This window comes from Cydia splendana, chromosome 1, assembly GCF_910591565.1.
Source record: "Cydia splendana chromosome 1, ilCydSple1.2, whole genome shotgun sequence".
NCBI lineage: Eukaryota > Metazoa > Arthropoda > Insecta > Lepidoptera > Tortricidae > Cydia > Cydia splendana.
The window spans coordinates 34553949-34574311 of record NC_085960.1 but is presented as its reverse complement, the minus strand read 5'-3'; the positions used below and the strand labels follow the sequence as shown (position 1 = coordinate 34574311).

General features: G+C 40.1%; 1 protein-coding gene across 1 annotated transcript; it reads left to right on the top strand.

Annotated features, from left to right (window-relative positions):
- Positions 1 to 7777: 7777 nt before the first annotated feature.
- On the top strand, positions 7778 to 20130 carry LOC134798458 (phospholipid-transporting ATPase IF-like; the record flags this gene model as incomplete). The annotated part of the gene is made up of 16 exons (XM_063770902.1): positions 7778 to 7991; positions 8218 to 8343; positions 8755 to 8976; positions 9195 to 9374; positions 9991 to 10296; positions 10371 to 10615; positions 10745 to 11164; positions 11331 to 11502; positions 11771 to 11961; positions 12073 to 12348; positions 13152 to 13288; positions 13697 to 13832; positions 14106 to 14248; positions 17523 to 17690; positions 18489 to 18644; positions 18866 to 20130. Coding segments are annotated over 16 exons (3264 nt in total), but the record flags the coding sequence as incomplete, so codon positions are not given.
- Between the last annotated feature and the right edge of the window lie 233 nt (positions 20131 to 20363).

The window sequence follows — 20363 nt, the reverse complement described above, 5'->3', positions numbered from 1 at the left end:
AGAACAATTGTAGGATATATTAGTATATAAAACGCATTATAGCTTGTTTACATTATATGAAATAATACTAAATTGACGTTCAGATCTTTCAAGCGTTTCAATATGAATATAATCACATGCTTTCTTGGTTTTTCTAAATGGAATTCGGTTAGTAACACGTTTTCAATGGATTCCATAATAATGTGTTCGTAGGTATATACATAGGTATTTGCATTATATGACATGGTTTTCATGTGATAAATAAAATTCTTTGTTAGTAATTTAGTGCGAAAAACACTTGAAAAATAAAACAAAACAATAAAACACTTTGTTATAAAAGCCATTGTTAAATTTGTCGTCACTTGTAACCCTCCCGTGGTCTAGTGGCTCTCAAGGTGGACAAATGTATGAAGAATATTTTAAGAAGGACTGGGTTCGAATCCTGGCGCGTAAATATTTTTTTTGTTTATTTTAGTCCTGTGGTCTTATGTTCAGTAGGCTATTTTTTTTTAATTATTTACACAAACTAATTGTTGCACAATGTTTAGATAAATACTTACCTACTTACTCTTTATATCTAAGGTGGACTTATTACCTACATAACCCTTCCAATGCAGTTGTATTTGTATTAGGAGCACCTGGGTACTTAGTTCTTAAAATACCTAGATGTTCACTCACGTATTTTTAATCACTGGCGCGGATGTTTTAGGGTGCCTAGGCCTCCATTTTTAAGCACTAACACTAACAGTGCATAAACGAGTTAGTACATCTCACAATAGTAATTTGAATAACATGGCTAATAATATTATGATTTGGATTTTTTTTATAGGTACGTTAAGTCAAACGGTGTGTGTTTTATAATGTAAATAGGCTGGTAAAAATGCATTAAAACGGATAATAATTTTATAAAAATTTAAAAAATTATTTAAATATGTTTTGCAGCATTTATGTTACTATACTTTATGATTCGTCGCTACTATAATTTTTGATTTATCATCATCATCATTCATAGAAATCATCATTATAAATGTCTTATAAAATTTATTTTTATTTATTTGTGAGCATGTTTGCATTATTTTGGCTGGCCAATGGGCTAATTATATAAAAACAACGTACAAGTAGAGTCTTTCATTATGGTTTTAAATGTATTAATCGCATAATCGCTTTAGGTCAGTTTTTTATATATTCGTGGCTGTGCCTGGGTTTTGGGGTATTGAGATTAGGGTCGTTTAAATGCCATACAATGTACGGTTATGGGCTTCTTATAGAGTGATAGTTAGACGTTACAAACAGCCGCGTGGACTGCCATGGTTTGGCAGCGGAATGGTTAAGCGCGTATCAAGTTCGACTCGTCATTGTCTGTATACTTCCGCGGTGGTTTATTGCATAGTAGGTTGTCGATGCTGCGCGTTGAACGACAGTAAGAGAGCGAAAGATAGGTATTATATAGAAATTAATCGCGAAGCGTTATCATAAAATCTAACAACAAAAGTGCAGATTTTTTTCTTTATGTGCGAATCATTTGATTCTAATACTTAGTCAAAGTACTTTTAACTAGTAATTACTAATTAAAATAAACATAAAATAAAATAATTAATTGGAAAATTGAGGGATTTTTAAATCATCTGGGCATCATCTAGAAATGTTGGGCTAGTAGGTATGGGGTTAGGACAAATGGAGTAAGTTTTTTTTCAAGTGATTAAGTGACTATATATTCTCATTTTGATTACTAATCGATGCGTTGACTGTCTGTAGAAATCAGTGTGAAAGTGTAATAGAGGAGGAATGAAAATGTGTGTGCATTGAGTGCTTATAGTTATGACTTTGTGGTGATCTATGAAAGAGATGTATGATATGAGATGACGGATGTCAAGTTGATGGGTGTACCTTTTTGGAAAGAACGGATTGATACAGATAGACAAAGGCTGGAGGGTAATCAAACTAGATTTGTCGGTATTTGCAGGGGAACAAACTGGGGGGGAAGGGCATACACAACTAGCCAGAAAAACCTTATCGGTAGGTTAAAATTTCGACCCATTCACAAGGGTAGGCTTTTATGGCTAGTACTACACAAGGTAATAAGACCCTTACGAAACCCACACACTCATATTGGGTGAGATATATCTGACACTCGACATATTTTAAGGGCCGTGAGCGTCTAAAAGGACGAGGCACTTTTCAAGAGGTTAATTAGATACAATTACATATATTATGTTGCTTTCAATATGAGGTATAATAATAATAAGCAAATATTTTGTTTATTTTGGTATATTTTTTTGAAACAAAAGTATCTTTATCATACCATATTGGGGTATTTACTTATGTCAATTTTAAGTTTGTTTATATATAAAAAAAAATACACATCCAAACAAACTTAAAGGTCGGTATATTTTATTCAAGTATGAGACACGCGCCAAGAAAACGTGGTTGAGGGTGATAAGGCAATGAAATTGGTTCGAATTTTGGCGATGGAACTTGAAAGCTTCGTACTTATAAAAATTAAAGGTCTCTTCGTTTTGCTTGGGGAGTTTTTGCTGTCTCATCAGATGCTCTTCTACGGAAGTGTACGGCGCAATTCGGGTATAGACAAGAGTAATACTCGACGCGGCCGGGTTGAGCTGGCAAGGACGGGTTAACTAGTAGCCTATTAGATTCACAACCTAATATCTTTGGTGGAGCGAGGTGACTGGGGAAAAAGTTGTCATGGTTCATTGACAGAATTCTGATGAACTAATTTCAGAGCTGAGTCATTAGCGGTCACTTAGTATTGAGACACACACTACACGTTTAGAAAAGGGGGGATATATCCGACTAATCTAGAGTAGATTGAAGTCTTTTACAAATTACTGTAGTAATTCATAAAACACTTAAATCGGGGGCGAACTGTGACTAGTCGTATGCCTATTGCCTAGTATTAACCACATTTTTCATTGAAACACAGAAAATAAAAGGAAATACCTTGTAAAACTAAAGACGTCTTCAGTCGCATATTTCATTAATGATTCCATCGAATATTCTAACAATTGAAACTTGAAGCAATTCCATGGTAATCCATAATACTTATCACGTGTCTTTCTTTTTTTTTATTCTCTATTTTAACTTAGAAATAAACAAAATAAACCCTCAGGAAATAATCAACAACAAATTGGTATTGACGTTGACAATAAAACTGATGAAGACAGCTCAACGTTCCGTTACGCTGATGCTCTAGTACAATTTCGAAACATACAATCTAAAAATTCATAAGATAAATAAAAATATTAAAATAATTAATTCTCTAAATTCTGGATGTCTTAAATAATATATTAGATACTAATAAACATAAAAAACTTCAATACAGGAACGTTTTTCAGAAGTAAACTAAAAATATCTCAAAGTAAAATAATGCTTACAAATTCGTACGCGATGAGTTTTCGAACGTTCCCTTTTATCGTAATTTAGTCTACTCCAACTGACTACTCGACTATTGCCTATGAATGTGTGCGTAGATGTCATTAAAAATAGCTCCGTCTTTCTCTAAACTGCGTGAGTAAAAAGGACATGATTTATACTCTGAAGTAAGCAATAATGAACGTTAATATTTAGGACATATGGTTCAGTAAACAACCTGTAACTTATGATCTTTCTTCTTGAATCGAACCTTGTTACACGCCACGAGGTTAATGACATCTTCCTCAGTTCTGGTATCCTGGTACTTTTGGTAAACGTTTGTCTCAATAAGACACCAGTTGTCGGTTACCCGCCCGAGGCAAACGACCTCTTCTGCAATTCTGGCATCCTGGTACTTTTGGAATAGTGTTTATGCCATTATGTCGCCGTTATGTCGCCGTTATGTCGCCGTTATGTCGCTATTATGTCGCCGTTATGTCGCTATTATGTCGCCGTTATGTCGCTATTATGTCGCCGTTATGTCGCCAATATGTCGCTATTATGTCGCCGTTATGTCGCCAATATGTCGCCGTGATGTCGCCAATATGTCGCCGTGATGTCGCCAATATGTCGCCGTTATGTCGCCGTTATGTCGCTATTATGTCGCCGTTATGTCGCCAATATGTCACCGTTATGTCGCCATTATGTCGCCAGTATGTCGCTGTTATGTCGCCGTTATGTCGCCATTCAGTAGTCGTTCAGTCGCCATTCAGTCGCCGTTATGTCGCCATTCAGTCGCCATTCAGTCGCCGTTATGTCGCCATTCAGTAGCCATTCAGTCGCCATTCAGTCGCCACTCAGTCGCCACTCAGTCGCCATTCAGTCGCCATTCAGTCGCCACTCAGTCGCCACTCAGTCGCCACTCAGTCGCCACTCAGTCGCCAGTATGTTTGTTTTGATTCAGTCGCCTTTCAGTCGCCATTCAGTCGCCGTTATGTCGCCATTCAGTCGCCACTCAGTCGCCATTCAGTCGCCATTCAGTCGCCACTCAGTCGCCATTCAGTCGCCGTTCAGTCGCCATTCAGTCGCCGTTATGTCGCCATTCAGTCGCCACTCAGTCGCCATTCAGTCGCCATTCAGTCGCCACTCAGTCGCCACTCAGTCGCCATTCAGTCGCCACTCAGTCGCCATTCAGTCGCCACTCAGTCGCCGCTCAGTCGCCGCTCAGTCGCCGCTCAGTCGCCGTTATGTCGCCGTTATGTCGCCATTCAGTCGCCATAGTAAAAGGTATAAAAGGCCGGTGCGGAGCGTTGGGAGAGGCATTCATTCTTCGACCGGGCTAGCAGTGACTCTGGTTTTCGGGTGTAACGTAGTGCGGGGAGGTGAAGTTTCTCCGCGACTTTTTCTGTGTTTGTTTTTTACTTGGAATTATCCTAGTGAATTTAAACTTAGAATTTGTGTCTGTGCTTGGTTTTGCGGGGATTTTAATCGTCGTAACGCTAAGTTTAGACTGTTGTGGAGATTCTTTACTACCATGTGTGGGTTTTTAGTTATTGTGAAGTTTTCTCTACGCTGTGTGTTCTAAGTGCCGTCATGTTATGCAGGGACAATGTCAATGCATAGCCGGGGCTAGGAATAGTGTCTGTGTTTGGTTTTGCGGGAAGAAATTCTCGTAACGTTAAATATAGATGACAGTGTTTAGGGGAATTTCACTTTTCTGTTGAGTTAGTTTAATTTAGTGATAACTTAGTTATTTTAGTGTTTTTCTATGGGGTATTTTTGCTATTTTAAAAGCCAGATCATTGTTTGGACTGACAGTTTGTCCAGCTAAGCATTCACTCCGCCTAACGGTGCCAAAGGATTGGATGGTTAGGAGTCTATTGCTCCAAGTTTGAGAGGACTTGGCGTCTCTTTTATATCAACATAAGAGACGAATTATCTCACTAGTCTCAAGGCCCAGCTGTTTAGATGGATGTGGGGACGTCACGTGCGCGTCATCCGGAGTAATCTGGGCCCACTGAAGTCGACAGTAATTGAGACTAGGTCTCCTATTAAATTTATTTATATATTTCGGTGCTCCGGTTCATGCTAGTGCTGGTTGCGGGGACAGACTTCTGTCGTGACTGATATTACACTTAGTCTTTGTTGCGGCAGAGTTTCCCTCGTGATTGGTGCATGTGTGTGCTAGGGTACTGGTCCACTTATATACACGGAATAGGGCGACTTATTCTTATCCACCATGCCCGCGGGCGATAAGGAGGGAGTCAAATACACTGGCCTGTAGGTTGCCTTCTCGGTTTCGCCTGCCGAACTTTACAGCTTCTCGTAGGGACCACACTTGCGTATATTACAAAGCATTAGGTCGATGGTAAGAACGAACTATGCTTTGAATGTACTAGATTAGGGACAATGGGTAGAGTTAGGGTAGAATCACACACTCATTTTATTGTTTATTAGGGTTCTTTTTTTAGTTCTGATCTATACAATTGATATGGTTGATATATATTTCTCTTTAAGGGTTTAAAAATATGGTTTCTTTATCCTAAAATATGCGTGTTTAAAAGGTAAAGGTTCAACTGCCTAAATCTTCCTAATTTCTAATTTATATGGGGAAAGAATTAATGCTTCTATAAAATTTTATTTCTACTTTTCATTTCTGGTTGTCTGGTGTAGGAACGAGGTACTGAGTAATAAAATCAGGTATTTACAACATGATCTCTTAATTATCAATCTGGATTTAGGAATGCAGACTATTCTGGGATTGAAGAACGGTTTGCTTTAGGGAACCTTTGTCAGGCAAGAGCAGTACAAAGCATATATTGAGTGAATACTCAATTTCGACCTCTACTAAACATAATAGTTAACAAATAAACTCGGTGCTTCGTTTATACATCTAGAGAACTAGGAATTCTGTCTAGATTATCAGCTTTGGGGAATGGGACTATGGGATTAGCATCCCTAGCTTTTGAATATAAAAAAGATAAGTAATTATGATGATTGATGGATACTTTGACACTTCTTTTCATCATCATCTAGGTGCGTTTAGGTTACGAAGTGTTGGTCATAGCCCGTCTGGCTAAACTGGTAGGGTAGGTGTTCCGATTAATACTTGCAAATCGGACTAAGAGCTTCCAGACCTGCATCGGGCGTACGGAGCAGCACGTGTGATTAAATCACACATCGTTTAGAAGATGATAGTTAATTATAATTAACCTTGAAATGCTAGGGTGTAAAAGAGCTTATCTCAGGAGTGCTGCTTCTATGTTATCCCGGAAGCTTAATAGGTGTGGCAGGATTTTACCAACAACATTTTTATATATTTTATATCATCATATATGCTGCAATACTTAAATACATCATAGTAAATTTACACCACCATTTACGTTGCACTAATAAATTCTGAATAATTTTCTATTTCTCTGAATAATTTTCTTTAGGTTATTTCTTACTTCCATAAATAATTATATTTATTACCATAAATATCTGTTCTCAAAATCTAGGTAATAATAAATAAAGTCAGAGTCCAAAATTTAGCTGATACTCATTAAAGAATTTGAGGTTGCTGCGGTTCACTTCAAGGGGTCCTAACTACTAGCTAGACGATCACATGGCCATATTTTAAGGGTAAATCTAAAGGGGATGTTATATTAAGGTAGGTAAGTAAGTAAGTTAGGGGGGAGGTACATGGTCTATTTTAAATCGGCACTTTTTAATGTAATGTGGGTGCGTCATTTCGTTTGCCGTATAAAGGGAAGAGATGCAACACAAACGTTTGGAAAACCCCGATAACGCGATAACAAACCACGGCGTAAATTGAAAGGCGCCGCATGAGAGGTATTTTCATGAATCGAATGACATCAATACTCTCAACTGAGCAGAGTTAGACCTTACGTCTTTGTAATAAGATTTATGAATTATCAGCTGTACTTTAAGTACCTAACAATGAGATGAACACGCCACGATTGCGACAAGACAAGTTATTGATAAGGGATTTATATATCGGATTGTTAAAGTTAGTTTGCAGCGTGCATGTACATGTTTTAAACATGCTTCCCTGGGTATACGCATGACTTAGTGACGATGGAGGTGAAATCAGTTTTTAGTGGGCTGCCTCGCTGGTTTTTGTGGTTCAGGACCTTATTTGGCTGTAAGGTAAGTTTTTCTTCTTCTTTTGAAATATTATTTCCGTCTATAAAGATTTCGCTAATGTCGTAGACTTCGTAGAGCATGACGTTGTTTGGTAGTTGCTTTTAGTAAATACATAGCTGGACTTTACACATTTAATAGCCACGACAGATTGCCGGGTGTTGACTAAAGAATACCAACGAACGTTGAACGTTTTCAAGCTGCGCGTTACAGTTGAGTCGCTCGCAGGCCTCGCAGCACAATACACGTGGTATCGCTTTTGAGCTCTAGTCAGAGTTTATAGTTTTTCTATTTCGTTGTTCAGGCTAAGAAAGAAGATGCCACAGCAAAAACCCGTCTTATCGCAGTCGGCGCGACAACACCTGGTAGACGACACAACGAAATCAAAACGTCCCAATACACGCTGCTTACTTTCGTGCCTAAGAACCTGGCTGAGCAGTTCCGTCGAGTCATACATGTTTACTTCGTGATAGTTACCATCATCTCTTTGGCTATCGGTAAGTGCTTATCCCAAAAACTGTGTGGAGATGACGAGTTGGGAGGGGTCAGGTATACTTACTTAGTATAAAAACTAGGGTCGAGTCCAAGCTCCAGATTCTTTTTGAAACCTCAATCATACATGTACTAGACAGCATATTTGCCAATTTAGATGTAGGGGTTCACCAGCAAGTATCTCTTTAATATATTTTCGTGTTGATTTGACCCACTTACAACATTTTACAGATAGCCCAGTGTCGCCACTCACAAGTATCGTGCCCCTCGCCTTCATGGTGATGGTTACGGCGGTTAAGACTGCCTACGAGGACTGGCGGCGGCACAGGAACGACGGCCGTGTCAACAACCAGACGGGTGAGCCAAAATATTAAGTTTTTAAAGTCAGTACTTGTTGTACTGAGACGACTGAAGTAGCATAACAAATACGAACGTTTCCGAGAAAATACGATGGGAAAAAAATATTCATTACTTCTGTAATAAAACAAAGCAAACGGAACCAGCGTCCTCTGCATTTGCGGCAGATACAGAAGGCCACCCGGACCACGGTGACATGGATCGAATTTTCACAAGTACCTATATGCAATCTCCTAAGCTACGGCGCCTTCTGACTAAACGGCCAAAGTGCCTATATTATATTTATTTCTGTTTATAGAGATAATTTATAGTAGTTTTCCTACTTGAAACAACACAAATTAAAATATTTTCATAAAAATACCTATTATGTGTACGAAAATCAATGCACTTCTTTTCCAATTTTAATTGCAGTGGAAGTACTTCGAGAAGGAAAGATTAAAGAGGTTCGCAACTCCGCCATCTCTCCCGGCACTCTGGTCCGCGTGAAGGAGGGGTCCGAAGTCCCAGCAGACTTGGTTCTGTTATGCTCTGAGGGAGTCAAGGGCAAGTGCTTCGTGACCACGGCCAATCTGGACGGGGATACGAATCTGAAGACGCTGAGGGTCCCGCTACCTCTTGTGGGATGCACTCCTGGTAAACAAAAAACTTCTATCCATCTGAGGATATTCCTTGACACTTTAAATTACTTATTTAAAAGTTGCGTTAGAGTGGTTCTAATTTGATTTGAGAAAGTGTCAGGTGTTCTGGGTGTCATAATGGTAGGAGACACTTAGATTATCAAGATTGTGATGGAACGCCCAAATTTTTCTCTGAGTTTTCATATTTCTAAATCTTTTTTCCTTCTCTTACAGAAAATTTACCTCTAGGTTTACGCATAGAAATACCGAATCCGATAGCAGACCTGTACACATTTTACGGGAGGCTGGAAATCCCTGGGACAGACAGTCTACCGCTCTCAACTGATAAGCTGATGATGCGAGGATCTAGAGTCTTGAACACGGAGTGGGCTCTAGGATGTGCAGTCTATACAGGTTGGTTTAGTACTTAAGTAAATTGATTTAGATGCTAATTGCCAACGCAAGGAATGAGAACTGTTTTGATTTATTAAAATATGCCACCTGAACACCCTTGCTAAAACAGAATAACCCACTTAATTTGACAACGAAAACAAACTTGAGTCATAGTTGATACACATTTTACTTTATGCTTATCTATTCGCGTCATTCCTGTAGACATCGCAAAGATAAAAGAATCATCACCTAATTTTTACGCTGCAGCCGTAAGACGCCTGTAAAGGCGGGAGACATTTTATCTCTATGTACTCGAGACAGTCGAGACTCAAAAAGAAAAACGTGATATACGAGTATATGTCGGGACAAGAGAACTTTTTTTGTATTTCACCCACTTTGCAAATGTAGCAACGTCTGTCAGAAAAAGAAGAAATAAAAAAGCTTTCACCAGAAAGTTCTGATAACTAAGCACCAGTTATGGTCTTAAATGTGTCACTACAAAGACTGTAAAATGGGTCTCTAATTAATTTCTCGCGGGTAAACCGTTCAGCATTGAAGCAAATACTTTGGTCCACTTTACGTGAAACAGAAATTACCAAATACCTATATGGGAATCAATAATTTCCGCGTGTTTCAGGGGAAGAAACGAAATTGGCTCTGAATGCTAAATACGTCAGCAACAAGTTCGCCTCCTGTGAATCCGCCACCAACCGATGCCTCTACATTTTCATCGGCATAATAATCTTACAGATTGCAGTTTCTTACATCGCCAAGAGATATATCGACGTTAACCAACAATCCAGAGATCTATATCTAGGATTGGGAGCCACATTTCCGCAACCATTTTCTGGTGTCATGCAAGACGTGTTCTCTTTCTTGTTGTTGTATTACTACATCATTCCAATGTCGCTCTTCGTTACCATTGAGATGTATAAGTTTATTGGTAAGTTTAGTTTGAAACTGTTTTTATGTAGATAAGAATACATGGGTAATTATTCTCAACCAATTACTCTTCAGGTGCCTTATATATTGGATGGGATGAAGAACTCCGTTGTAAAGACACTGGTCTAAGAGCACTTGCAAACACCTCCGATCTAAACCAAGAACTCGGACAAATCGAGATACTCTTCTCCGACAAGACGGGAACGCTCACAAAAAACATAATGGCTTTCAAAGGTTGTTCTATAAAAGGAAATGTGTACGAAGAGAGGAAAAAGTTGCTATACGACATAAGTATTGAAGAGCTGGTGGATACGGGGCAGGTCAGGCTTATAATTATAATTATGTTCGAATACATGTTATACCGGTGAGGACCACTTCTTATTAAAGAGACTGACATGTATTTAAAGTAGATCGTTTATTGCAAAGTTAACCACCGACTTTTCTTTCAGGCAGATATCAAATTATTTTTCTTGATTCTCGCTCTCTGCCATACTGCACAGACTTCCACGGCAGACATGCGTAAACTCAGTCAATGGCTCTCGGGGTCAAGCAAACAACAACCCAAAAACCAAACCAAATATGTGAAAAATGGTACAATCCCAAATGGACATGGGTTTCTAAATAAATCTTCAAGGGACATGATGAATAATATCTATAAGACTAATGTTCAGTATCAGGCTACCAGTCCGGATGAGAAGGCTCTTGTTGAAGCGGCGGACAGATTTGGTGTAACATTTCTTGGAGAAGAAGGAAACAATGTTTTCGTGAAAACTAAAGAAGACACTGAAGTGTACGAGAAATTGGGATCGGTTGAATTCACCTCTGAACGAAACATAATCTCTGTTCTTTTTAGAGATAAAAATGGAAAGGTATACATAAAGTATGTAATATTTGGAACTCCTTTCCAACAAATACAAAGATAATCTAAATTACGTCCTAAATATTTCTTCAACTTTATTTTCGATCGAATATAACTCCTTAGTGTCCTAACTGAAATATCCAAGATTTCTCTGAAGATATTATGCTTGTTTTCAGATATGGCTATTCTGCAAAGGGGCAGAGAGCTCAGTGTTTCCGCTTTGTCAAAATAAAGAAATGGTTGATAAAATAAACCATGATATTAATGCATTTGCTATTAAGGGGCTCCGGACGCTGGCCGTAGCATTCCGAGAGATACATGAGGAGGAATATCAAGAAATTCGTGAATGTATGTATCTTATGTATATTATAACTGAAAAGTCAGTCCTGTATAATACTACTCCAAATTAAAATCAGATGACACGAGGATTTATAGACTTATGAAAGAGCTTGAGGCTATTGCAGAATACATTTTTGAATTTAGAGGTCACAAAAATGTATTCTGCAATAGCCTCAAACTCTTTCACAAGTCTATAAGGGTGAATCAACTTTTATGTGTTCAACATCACACGTACAGAGAGAGGAATTCATTTTACGATTTTTATTTTATTTTTCAGCAATAAAAAAACAAACTGTAAAAAGTATTGAAGAGCTAGAACAAATAACTCAACAGTTCAGGATATTAGAGCGTGACCTGATCCTCCTTGGAGCAACAGCAGTAGAAGATTCTTTACAGGATGATGTTGTTGAAACAATAGCGTCACTGCGGAGTGCTGGCATCAAGTTTTGGGTGCTTACTGGAGACAAGGTGAGCTGGTAAGGAGCTGCTTAACTCAATCCCAATGTTTGACAATAAGTAGCTTAGAATTCAGAATGATTTTAAAAATAACGAAGAAAGAATTTTGGTACGTAATTTTAGGTAGAAACAGCATTGAATGTAGCACAATCATGTGCCTACATTTCGGAAAATACCAAGCAAATGTTCATCTTAGGCGCGAAAGCAGAATCGGATATAAAAGCCCATTTAGAAGAATGTAAAAGAATAGCAGACGAGGGTCAATCACTGGCCTTGGTTGTAGATGGAGCCAGTATCAACCAGATTCTGGAGAAGTCAGTAGAAGCAGATTTTGTCGAACTTGCGATGAAGTGTAATGCCGTACTGTGTTGCAGAATATCACCGATACAAAAAGCGAAGGTATGTGCCTATTCTAAGGTAGACGTTCGAGTGCCAGTACATGTTATCTTTAAACTTACATCATTAGTAATGGAGGTGTCATCTATTGGGAATTAGCATGTGGAACACTGGGACATTTAACTTAAAAGATCATTATTAGAGATTTTGGGTGGATTTTTATAAATAATACTTTTTCTATAGGATGGTGACATTTACTACGATAGGAAGGTCTGTCTTTTGGTCTTCTTTTAGGGTCAAACAGATCACTGTGTTATGTCTTTTCTGTAGACATACACAAGAGTTAAGGGCTATAAAGGTTAATTTTCTTATTTAACCCTTATCCACGTGAAAAGGTCCTCCTTTTATTTAGAGAACTATGATAAAATCATTGCTTACATGCCCACAAGCTGTTAACTATTGCCCACAGGAGACAAAAATGTACTGTTCGCGATAACACACTAGTTTTCTCTCCTGTGGGCAATAGTTAACAGCTTGTGGGCATGTAAGTAATGATTTTATCATAGTTCTTTAAATAAGAGGAGGACCTTTTCACGTGGATAAGGGTTAAATAAGAAAATTAACCTTTATAGCCCTTAACTCTTGTGTATGTCTACAGGAAAGACATAACACAGTGATCTGTTTGACCCTTTAAGACTACGTACATTGCCAAATTCCTCTTATAAGCCACTTTCTTACTGTTGAGAATCATGACTGCTCGGCAGTTCGCTATAAATTTTATAAGAAACTAAGCATCGGCCTGGTCAATGTATGATAAATATACATAATATATAGATACAATCGTTAATTTGATGAACTTGTTCTAGATAGTAAAATTAATAAAGAATAGTCCTGGTCGACCGATCACAGCGGCGATCGGTGACGGAGCCAACGACATCTCTATGATTCAGGCGGCGCACGTCGGCTTCGGGATCTTCGGCAAGGAGGGCCATCAGGCTGCCAGGTATGGGCACATTATTTTAATAAATACTGAAAAATTCATTGGTCGAAGTAGGTGTATCCCTATCTGATTATGGAGATCAGATAGATGAAATCTGATCTTTGAATGTTGAGGTTCAGACCCAGATTCAGTTCAACGGGAGAACTGTCATAATTGTGAACTGAATAGAACTGTGTACCTACTTACGTATTGTTTTCTAGGCAAGGGGAAATGTAGCCTGGAGGTATGAAAGCTTTCGGAAATATGATAAAGCTGTCTTTTAGAATACATATGCCTTTAAGAATAATTCACGTAGACAGTAAGCTGATGTAATATTTAAGAGGCTGACATGGCTCAACGAAAAAGGCCTTTTTTCCTAAATAAATTTAATAAAAGGGATATTTCAAGCACAACTCTCCTACTTTTTTACAGATCTGCAGATTACGCCTTCACGAAATTTTCGATGCTGAAGAGGATTCTACTGGTGATGGGTCATTGGTATTATCAAAGATTCGCCACTTTAATACATTACTCGTTCTATAAGAATCTAGTTCTAGGAAATTTAATGGTAAGGAAACTAGTAATGGATCTACAGCAGTTCTCATTGCGTTAGTAGCTCAGTTAATTATTATGTTATCGCAATAATTAAAATATTTTCAGCTAGCTTTTGCTCTTAGCCTCTTACCTATGGCTTAGGCCACTTCATTGGCCTAAGGTCAAAGCTAACTACCAACTTTTTATCATCAATATTTTGATAACCATTTACTAAGATACCGCGTTTTGTTTATGATCTTCTGTTATGATTGGATTAAAATCACTATCAGTGGCTTGTTTCTTTCAGTTGTTCTACCAAATAAACTGCGCGTTTTCTACCCAGTCGATCTACGATTCCATGTACCTGACCATATACAACTTGTTCACGGCATTGCCGTGTATGGTGCTCTCCGTGACCGAACAGAGGTGGCCTGCTGATTTACTTCTTAAGTTGGTTTTGATTATCTACCTAACACACACTACACTTTCTTGTCTTTAATCTCAGTCTATGTATTATTTAGAAAACCGGGTTACTAATGGATTACTGATTTTTTTTTGCCAGATTTTCATATCCCAAAGAATTTATCCCAAAAATATAAAAGCCAACTAACTAATCATTTCCCAACTAAACAAGTCGCATATAAATATTTTCCAAGAGAACGATATGCAAAAAAATATTTTGACATTTCCTTACTTTGGCAACATTTATTTTACCAAATTTTAATTGCTCGAAATTATTAGTTGCCAAAGAATACAAAAACTATAACAAAACATGACAAACGTAACAGTTATAAAAAAAAAGAAAAATGGTAAAATTTGGTTGGGAAACGAAATTTGGTCAAAAATTCACAGATTTCGTGCCTCACACGACTATCGAGCACATTGGAAATGAATCTACGGAATTCGAAAAAATATTGTCGCTGAGCGACGAGAAAGTCTGGATAAGGAAAAAGTTAAAAATAAAACTACAACGTTGAATGATAATTATTTTATTCTTAGACTAACACAAGTATCCTGGACATAACGCATGTGAACAAACAAATTGCAAAATTTCCACACGCGGATCGAAGTTTGAATAATTGTCGCCGTGGCGCATAAGTATAGGTACATATTTCATTTTTCGATTAATAAGCAGGATATATTAATTTTCAAGGTTCAAGAAAATTATTACACGGCAAATCCGTAGTCAACTCGAGAAGTGGTAGCCACATCGCCGTTATCGTCACTCGAGTCTTGATCGGCAGCGGCCCATTTGCTGCAAGATATGTATTTTTCTTGACAGCAGTTTGACGCGACGAGAGATGACCATAACAGCGTGTGCCTATGTTGCAACAAACCTGAGTTCCTTTAGGTACAGCCAGGGTTCAGCATCAGCTCTATCTTGGGTACTACTACTCTCCTAAGTGCTCATCGAGATGAGTCCGATGACCAAAACAGCAGCCTCTCCCTCTCCCTCTCCCTCTCCCTCTCCCTCTCCCTCTCCCTCTCCCTCTCCCTCTCCCTCTCCCTCTCCCTCTCCCTCTCCCTCTCCCTCTCCCTCTCCCTCTCCCTCTCCCTCTCCCTCTCCCTCTCCCTCTCCCTCTCCCTCTCCCTCTCCCTCTCCCTCTCCCTCTCCCTCTCCCTCTCCCTCTCCCTCTCCCTCCTCTCCCTCTCCCTCTCCCTCTCCCTCTCCCTCTCCCTCTCCCTCTCCCTCTCCCTCTCCCTCTCCCTCTCCCTCTCCCTCTCTCCCTCTCCCTCTCCCTCTCCCTCTCTCCCTCTCCCTCTCCCTCTCCCTCTCCCTCTCCCTCTCCCTCTCCCTCTCCCTCTCCCTCTCCCTCTCCCTCTCCCTCTCCCTCTCCCTCTCCCTCTCCCTCTCCCTCTCCCTCTCCCTCTCCCTCTCCCTCTCCCTCTCCCCTCTCCCTCTCCCTCTCCCTCTCCCTCTCCCTCTCCCCTCTCCCTCTCCCTCTCCCTCTCCCTCTCCCTCTCCCTCTCCCTCTCCCTCTCCCTCTCCCTCTCCCTCTCCCTCTCCCTCTCCCTCTCCCTCTCCCTCTCCCTCTCCCTCTCCCTCTCCCTCTCCCTCTCCCTCTCCCTCTCCCTCTCCCTCTCCCTCTCCCTCTCCCTCTCCCTCTCCTCTCCCTCTCCCTCTCCCTCTCCCTCTCCCTCTCCCTCTCCCTCTCCCTCTCCCTCTCCCTCTCCCTCTCCCTCTCCCTCTCCTCTCCCTCTCCCTCTCCCTCTCCCTCTCCCTCTCCCTCTCCCTCTCCCTCTCCCTCTCCCTCTCCCTCTCCCTCTCCCTCTCCCTCTCCCTCTCCCTCTCCCTCTCCCTCTCCTCTCCCTCTCCCTCTCCCTCTCCCTCTCCCTCTCCCTCTCCCTCTCCCTCTCCCTCTCCCTCTCCCTCTCCCTCTCCCTCTCCCTCTCCCCTCTCCCTCTCCCTCTCCCTCTCCCTCTCCCTCTCCCTCTCCCTCTCCCTCTCCCTCTCCCTCTCCCTCTCCTCTCCCTCTCCCTCTCCCTCTCCCTCTCCCTCTCCCTCTCCCTCTCCCTCTCCCTCTCCCTCTCCCTCTCCCTCTCCCTCTCCCTCTCCCTCTCCCTCTCCCTCTCCCTCTCCCTCTCCCTCTCCCTCTCCCTCTCCCTCTCCCTCCCTCTCCCTCTCCCTCTCCTCTCCTCTCCTCTCCCTCTCCCTCTCCCTCTCCCTCTCCCTCTCCCTCTCCCTCTCCCTCTCCCTATCAATAATTCACAACAAACACCGATAACGAACTCTGCGAAACATGAAGTCATAAATGTCATGTGAAAAATGTCGTTCTGACTTTTTGACTATTTAAAGGTTAGGCTACAGGGCAAACCCTTAACCCGATCGTCTATGTTTTAGGCTCAAATTGTAGCTGACTAAATTGTCCAGAGCCGTTTTTCTCAAATTTTTGATATCATTCTTCGTTTCCAAATTTTCGAGCACCAAAATCAAAAATTCGGAAAAAATTTAATTTTATTTTCACTATTTCGACCATAACTTTTTTTGTTTTTGACTTTCTCGAATAATTATTTTTGCACCTTACAGCTCTCGTGATTATGCGTCTTTTGAGCCTATTTTTTAATATCATATCTTCACAACTTTCCGAGATATAAGGGGATCGCACTTTTTAGTGAAATCGGAGCCTATACTGGAGCGAACGAAAAGACATTTCCAATGTCAAAAAGTTTCGGTAAATTAAAAGGATCCCTAGAAAACCTTATATATAGGGCGTTTTTAACCCCTAATCATACTTCAAAAGGTGAATAATATTAATTATTAATTATACTACAGAAGCGCAAAATGGCAAAAAAATGCCAGTTTCGTACATTTTAGCTAATAAAATCTCGTCAAGTTCGAGATGGGACATTCAATTCTTTTCAAAGGAAGAAAGAAGAAGTGATGCTTCGGATCCTACCGACTGCGCCATTTAATATGAGCAATATCTGGGGGACCGAGCTTTGCTCGGGAAACATATATCAAAAATGCGCGTTTTCCCAGAGGTAAGACCTAGCTGAATCGATTTTTCGCGCCCAAAAACCCCCATATAGCAAATTTCATCAAAATCATTAGAGCTGTTTCCGAGAAGCCCGAAATATATAAATAAATAAATATATACCTATACAGGGTGGCTAAAAAATAACGGCATTCCCGTTGCCAGGGAGGTTTTATAAATAATTGCTCGTTTAAAAATATAAGATAAAAAATGAATCTGCAATCACTATACCAAGCTTCCACTTGTAGGAGCCCTATGCTGTACAAGTCCATCAGTAAGAACAGCCTCATGTCCTGGTCCCGGTTTAGCGGCTGGATGTTGGCAGCGGTGTACCATTCTGTGGTGATTTATGTAGCTGCAGCGTTGGCCGTGGGTGACACAGCCATCAGTGCAGACATGAAGCCTGTGGATCTGTGGTAAGCTAAGTATAGCCCTTAAACAAAACTGTTGTTAAGGAGTTCTCATAATATCAAATACTTACTATTCAAATTTGTAACTTGTGTAAAGAAGATAATATTAAGGTCAATGTGGCTAATTCCGTCGTAGGAACTATTCCGTCCGTCAGTCCGTAGAATGTTTAACATTAAACAGTACACGTAAAGCAAAATCTGGCGCATTTCCACGACTCCATAATTAAGTGAAAAATTCGTGTGAAGATCACATGGTTTTATAAATAATATGTTATATGATTGATTATATTGTTATTGTCAAGCGCTGGTGGCCTAGCGGTAAGAGCGTGCGACTTTCAATCCGGAGGTCGCGGGTTCGAACCCTGCTCGATCGTGCCGGCGGCGATGAGTCTTTCGGAACTTATGTACGAAATGTCATTTGATATTTGCCAGTCGCTTTTCGGTGAAGGAAAACATCGTGAGGAAACCGGACTAATCCCAATAAGGCCTAGTTTCCCCTCTGGGTTGGAAGGTCAGATGGCAGTCGCTTTCGTAAAAACTAGTGCCTACGTCAAATCATGGGATTAGTTGTCAAGCGGACCCCAGGCTCCCATGAGCCGTGGCAAAATGTCGGGATAGCGCGAGGAAGAAGAAGATTGTTATTGTCAATAGAGTTAGACCCAGAAAAGTCTACAACTATTTTGATAGCACACACAGTGCAAGTGTTTTTCAAAGAAGTTTGACGGTTAAAATAACACGTGCACTGCGTGTGCTATCAAAATCGTTGCAGAATTATCTTGGTCTAACTCTATGTTATTGTTTCAGGTCTTTCGGAGCAGTACTGTACCACCTTTTAGTCCTGATAGTAAACCTAAAGCTGTGGCTGCAAGCCCGCTACCATACCGTCGCTTTAGCCGCGAGCGTCGTATTTTCCGTGCTCGTCTACGTCGCTTGCAACACCCTGTATGCTGCAATTAATGTGTGAGTAGAATTATGGATAAAGTAAATTAGATTTGTATTATTTTTAAGAAGAAACAGCTACATTAAATTATAAACTGAAACAGGTTGTCATACACGAAAGAAAACGTGACCTGAAGCTCTAGCGCGAAAAACAAAAATCTCACTCTCGCTCAAATATGCATGAGCAATAGAGAGGCAGATAAAGAAATATCAATTTCGAAAAATAAATTTACCTGTTCCAGAAACATCCACGGTTCAATCCTCGGCACGTACACACGCCTGCTTGCTTCTGTCACATTCTGGACCCTCAACTGTCTGGTCATAGTCGCTACGTTGGCACCGGATTACTTGTACAGATATCTTTCCGATAGAAAAGGAAAGAGATTTGAAAGCAACTCCATGGAAAATGTGTGACAAAAGTTAAAAATTTTGTTTGTAACTAGGGTTTGCACGACGGATCCGAAATGTATGGAGTGATCAGCGGATCCGTATCCAGATCCGGATAATTTCATACATTTCGGATCGGGATCGCAAACCCTATTTGTAACCCTGGCCAAAGGCTTGTCATTACGCGTTGGTCGTTGGCAACTGTCATAGGTTTCACCTCTCTCGTTTTGTTCTATGAGAGTTGGCTTAAAGGGCATCAAGGCGATAAAAAGTTAAAAACTGGACAGAGTGACTCGGACTCGCCCACCGAGGGATCCGTACTTTTTAGTATTTGTTGTTAAAACGGCAACAGAAATACATCATCTGTGAAAATTTCAACTGTCTATTAGCTATCACGGTTCATGAGATGGATACAGCCAGCCTGGTGACAGACAGACATCTTAGTAATAGGGTCTCGTTCTTACCCTTTGGGTACGGAACCCTAAAAACAGGAATTTAACACTTTTCATAGGATTGATAGGTAAAACCGGTTCTGGCGCCATCTGTGAAATACTTTGACCTGCCAACCCATTAATCAATAGGGGTTGCTGTTAGCTCGTACATCTCTTTAACATGTAGAGACCGTATGTAGCTATCCAGACACTCTCTTCTGTGAATGAGAGGGACTAAAAAACAATGTAATATATATATATAAAATCTGCCTTCCTTGCTCTTTCCTGGCTGCAGGAAGACCGGGTTATGATGGGATTATGTTATATAGATAGGTTATAGTCATGGACCTTTATAAAACGGACTTAGGTTTGCCCACTCTTTCTGCACTGCATATAATAGAGCTCTGCAAACTAGTTCGCCGGCATGTAAATAAATTTCCTGCAAAAAATAACTTTAATAGCGACAGACTAAACTTAATATTTGCTCGCGACATCCGGGCTCCTGTTGCTACGACAGCAATCTACCAGCGTAGCACTATCTATGTTGCTGTTAAAGTGTTTAATACGTTTCCCGTAGAAATTAAGTCACTCAATGACTTGAAATTTGTGACAGCACTTAAAAAAATTGACATTGAGTTATGCCTCTACAGCTTAAGTGAATATTATAATATAAACGGTTAGTTATAAGTATGTAAGTAAATATTATGTAGCTACACACCCACTGGGTAAAATTGTATTGATTCTCACTGTATTGCCTAACATCAACATGTACACATACAATTTATGACTTATAAATAATAATAAAAAAACCTTATTAAAGTTAAGAAAGAATTAAATTATTTGCTGACATGTTCCATCGTTTTTAGGGTTCCGTACCTCAAAAGGAAAAAACGGAACCTTTATAGGATCACTTGTGCGTCTG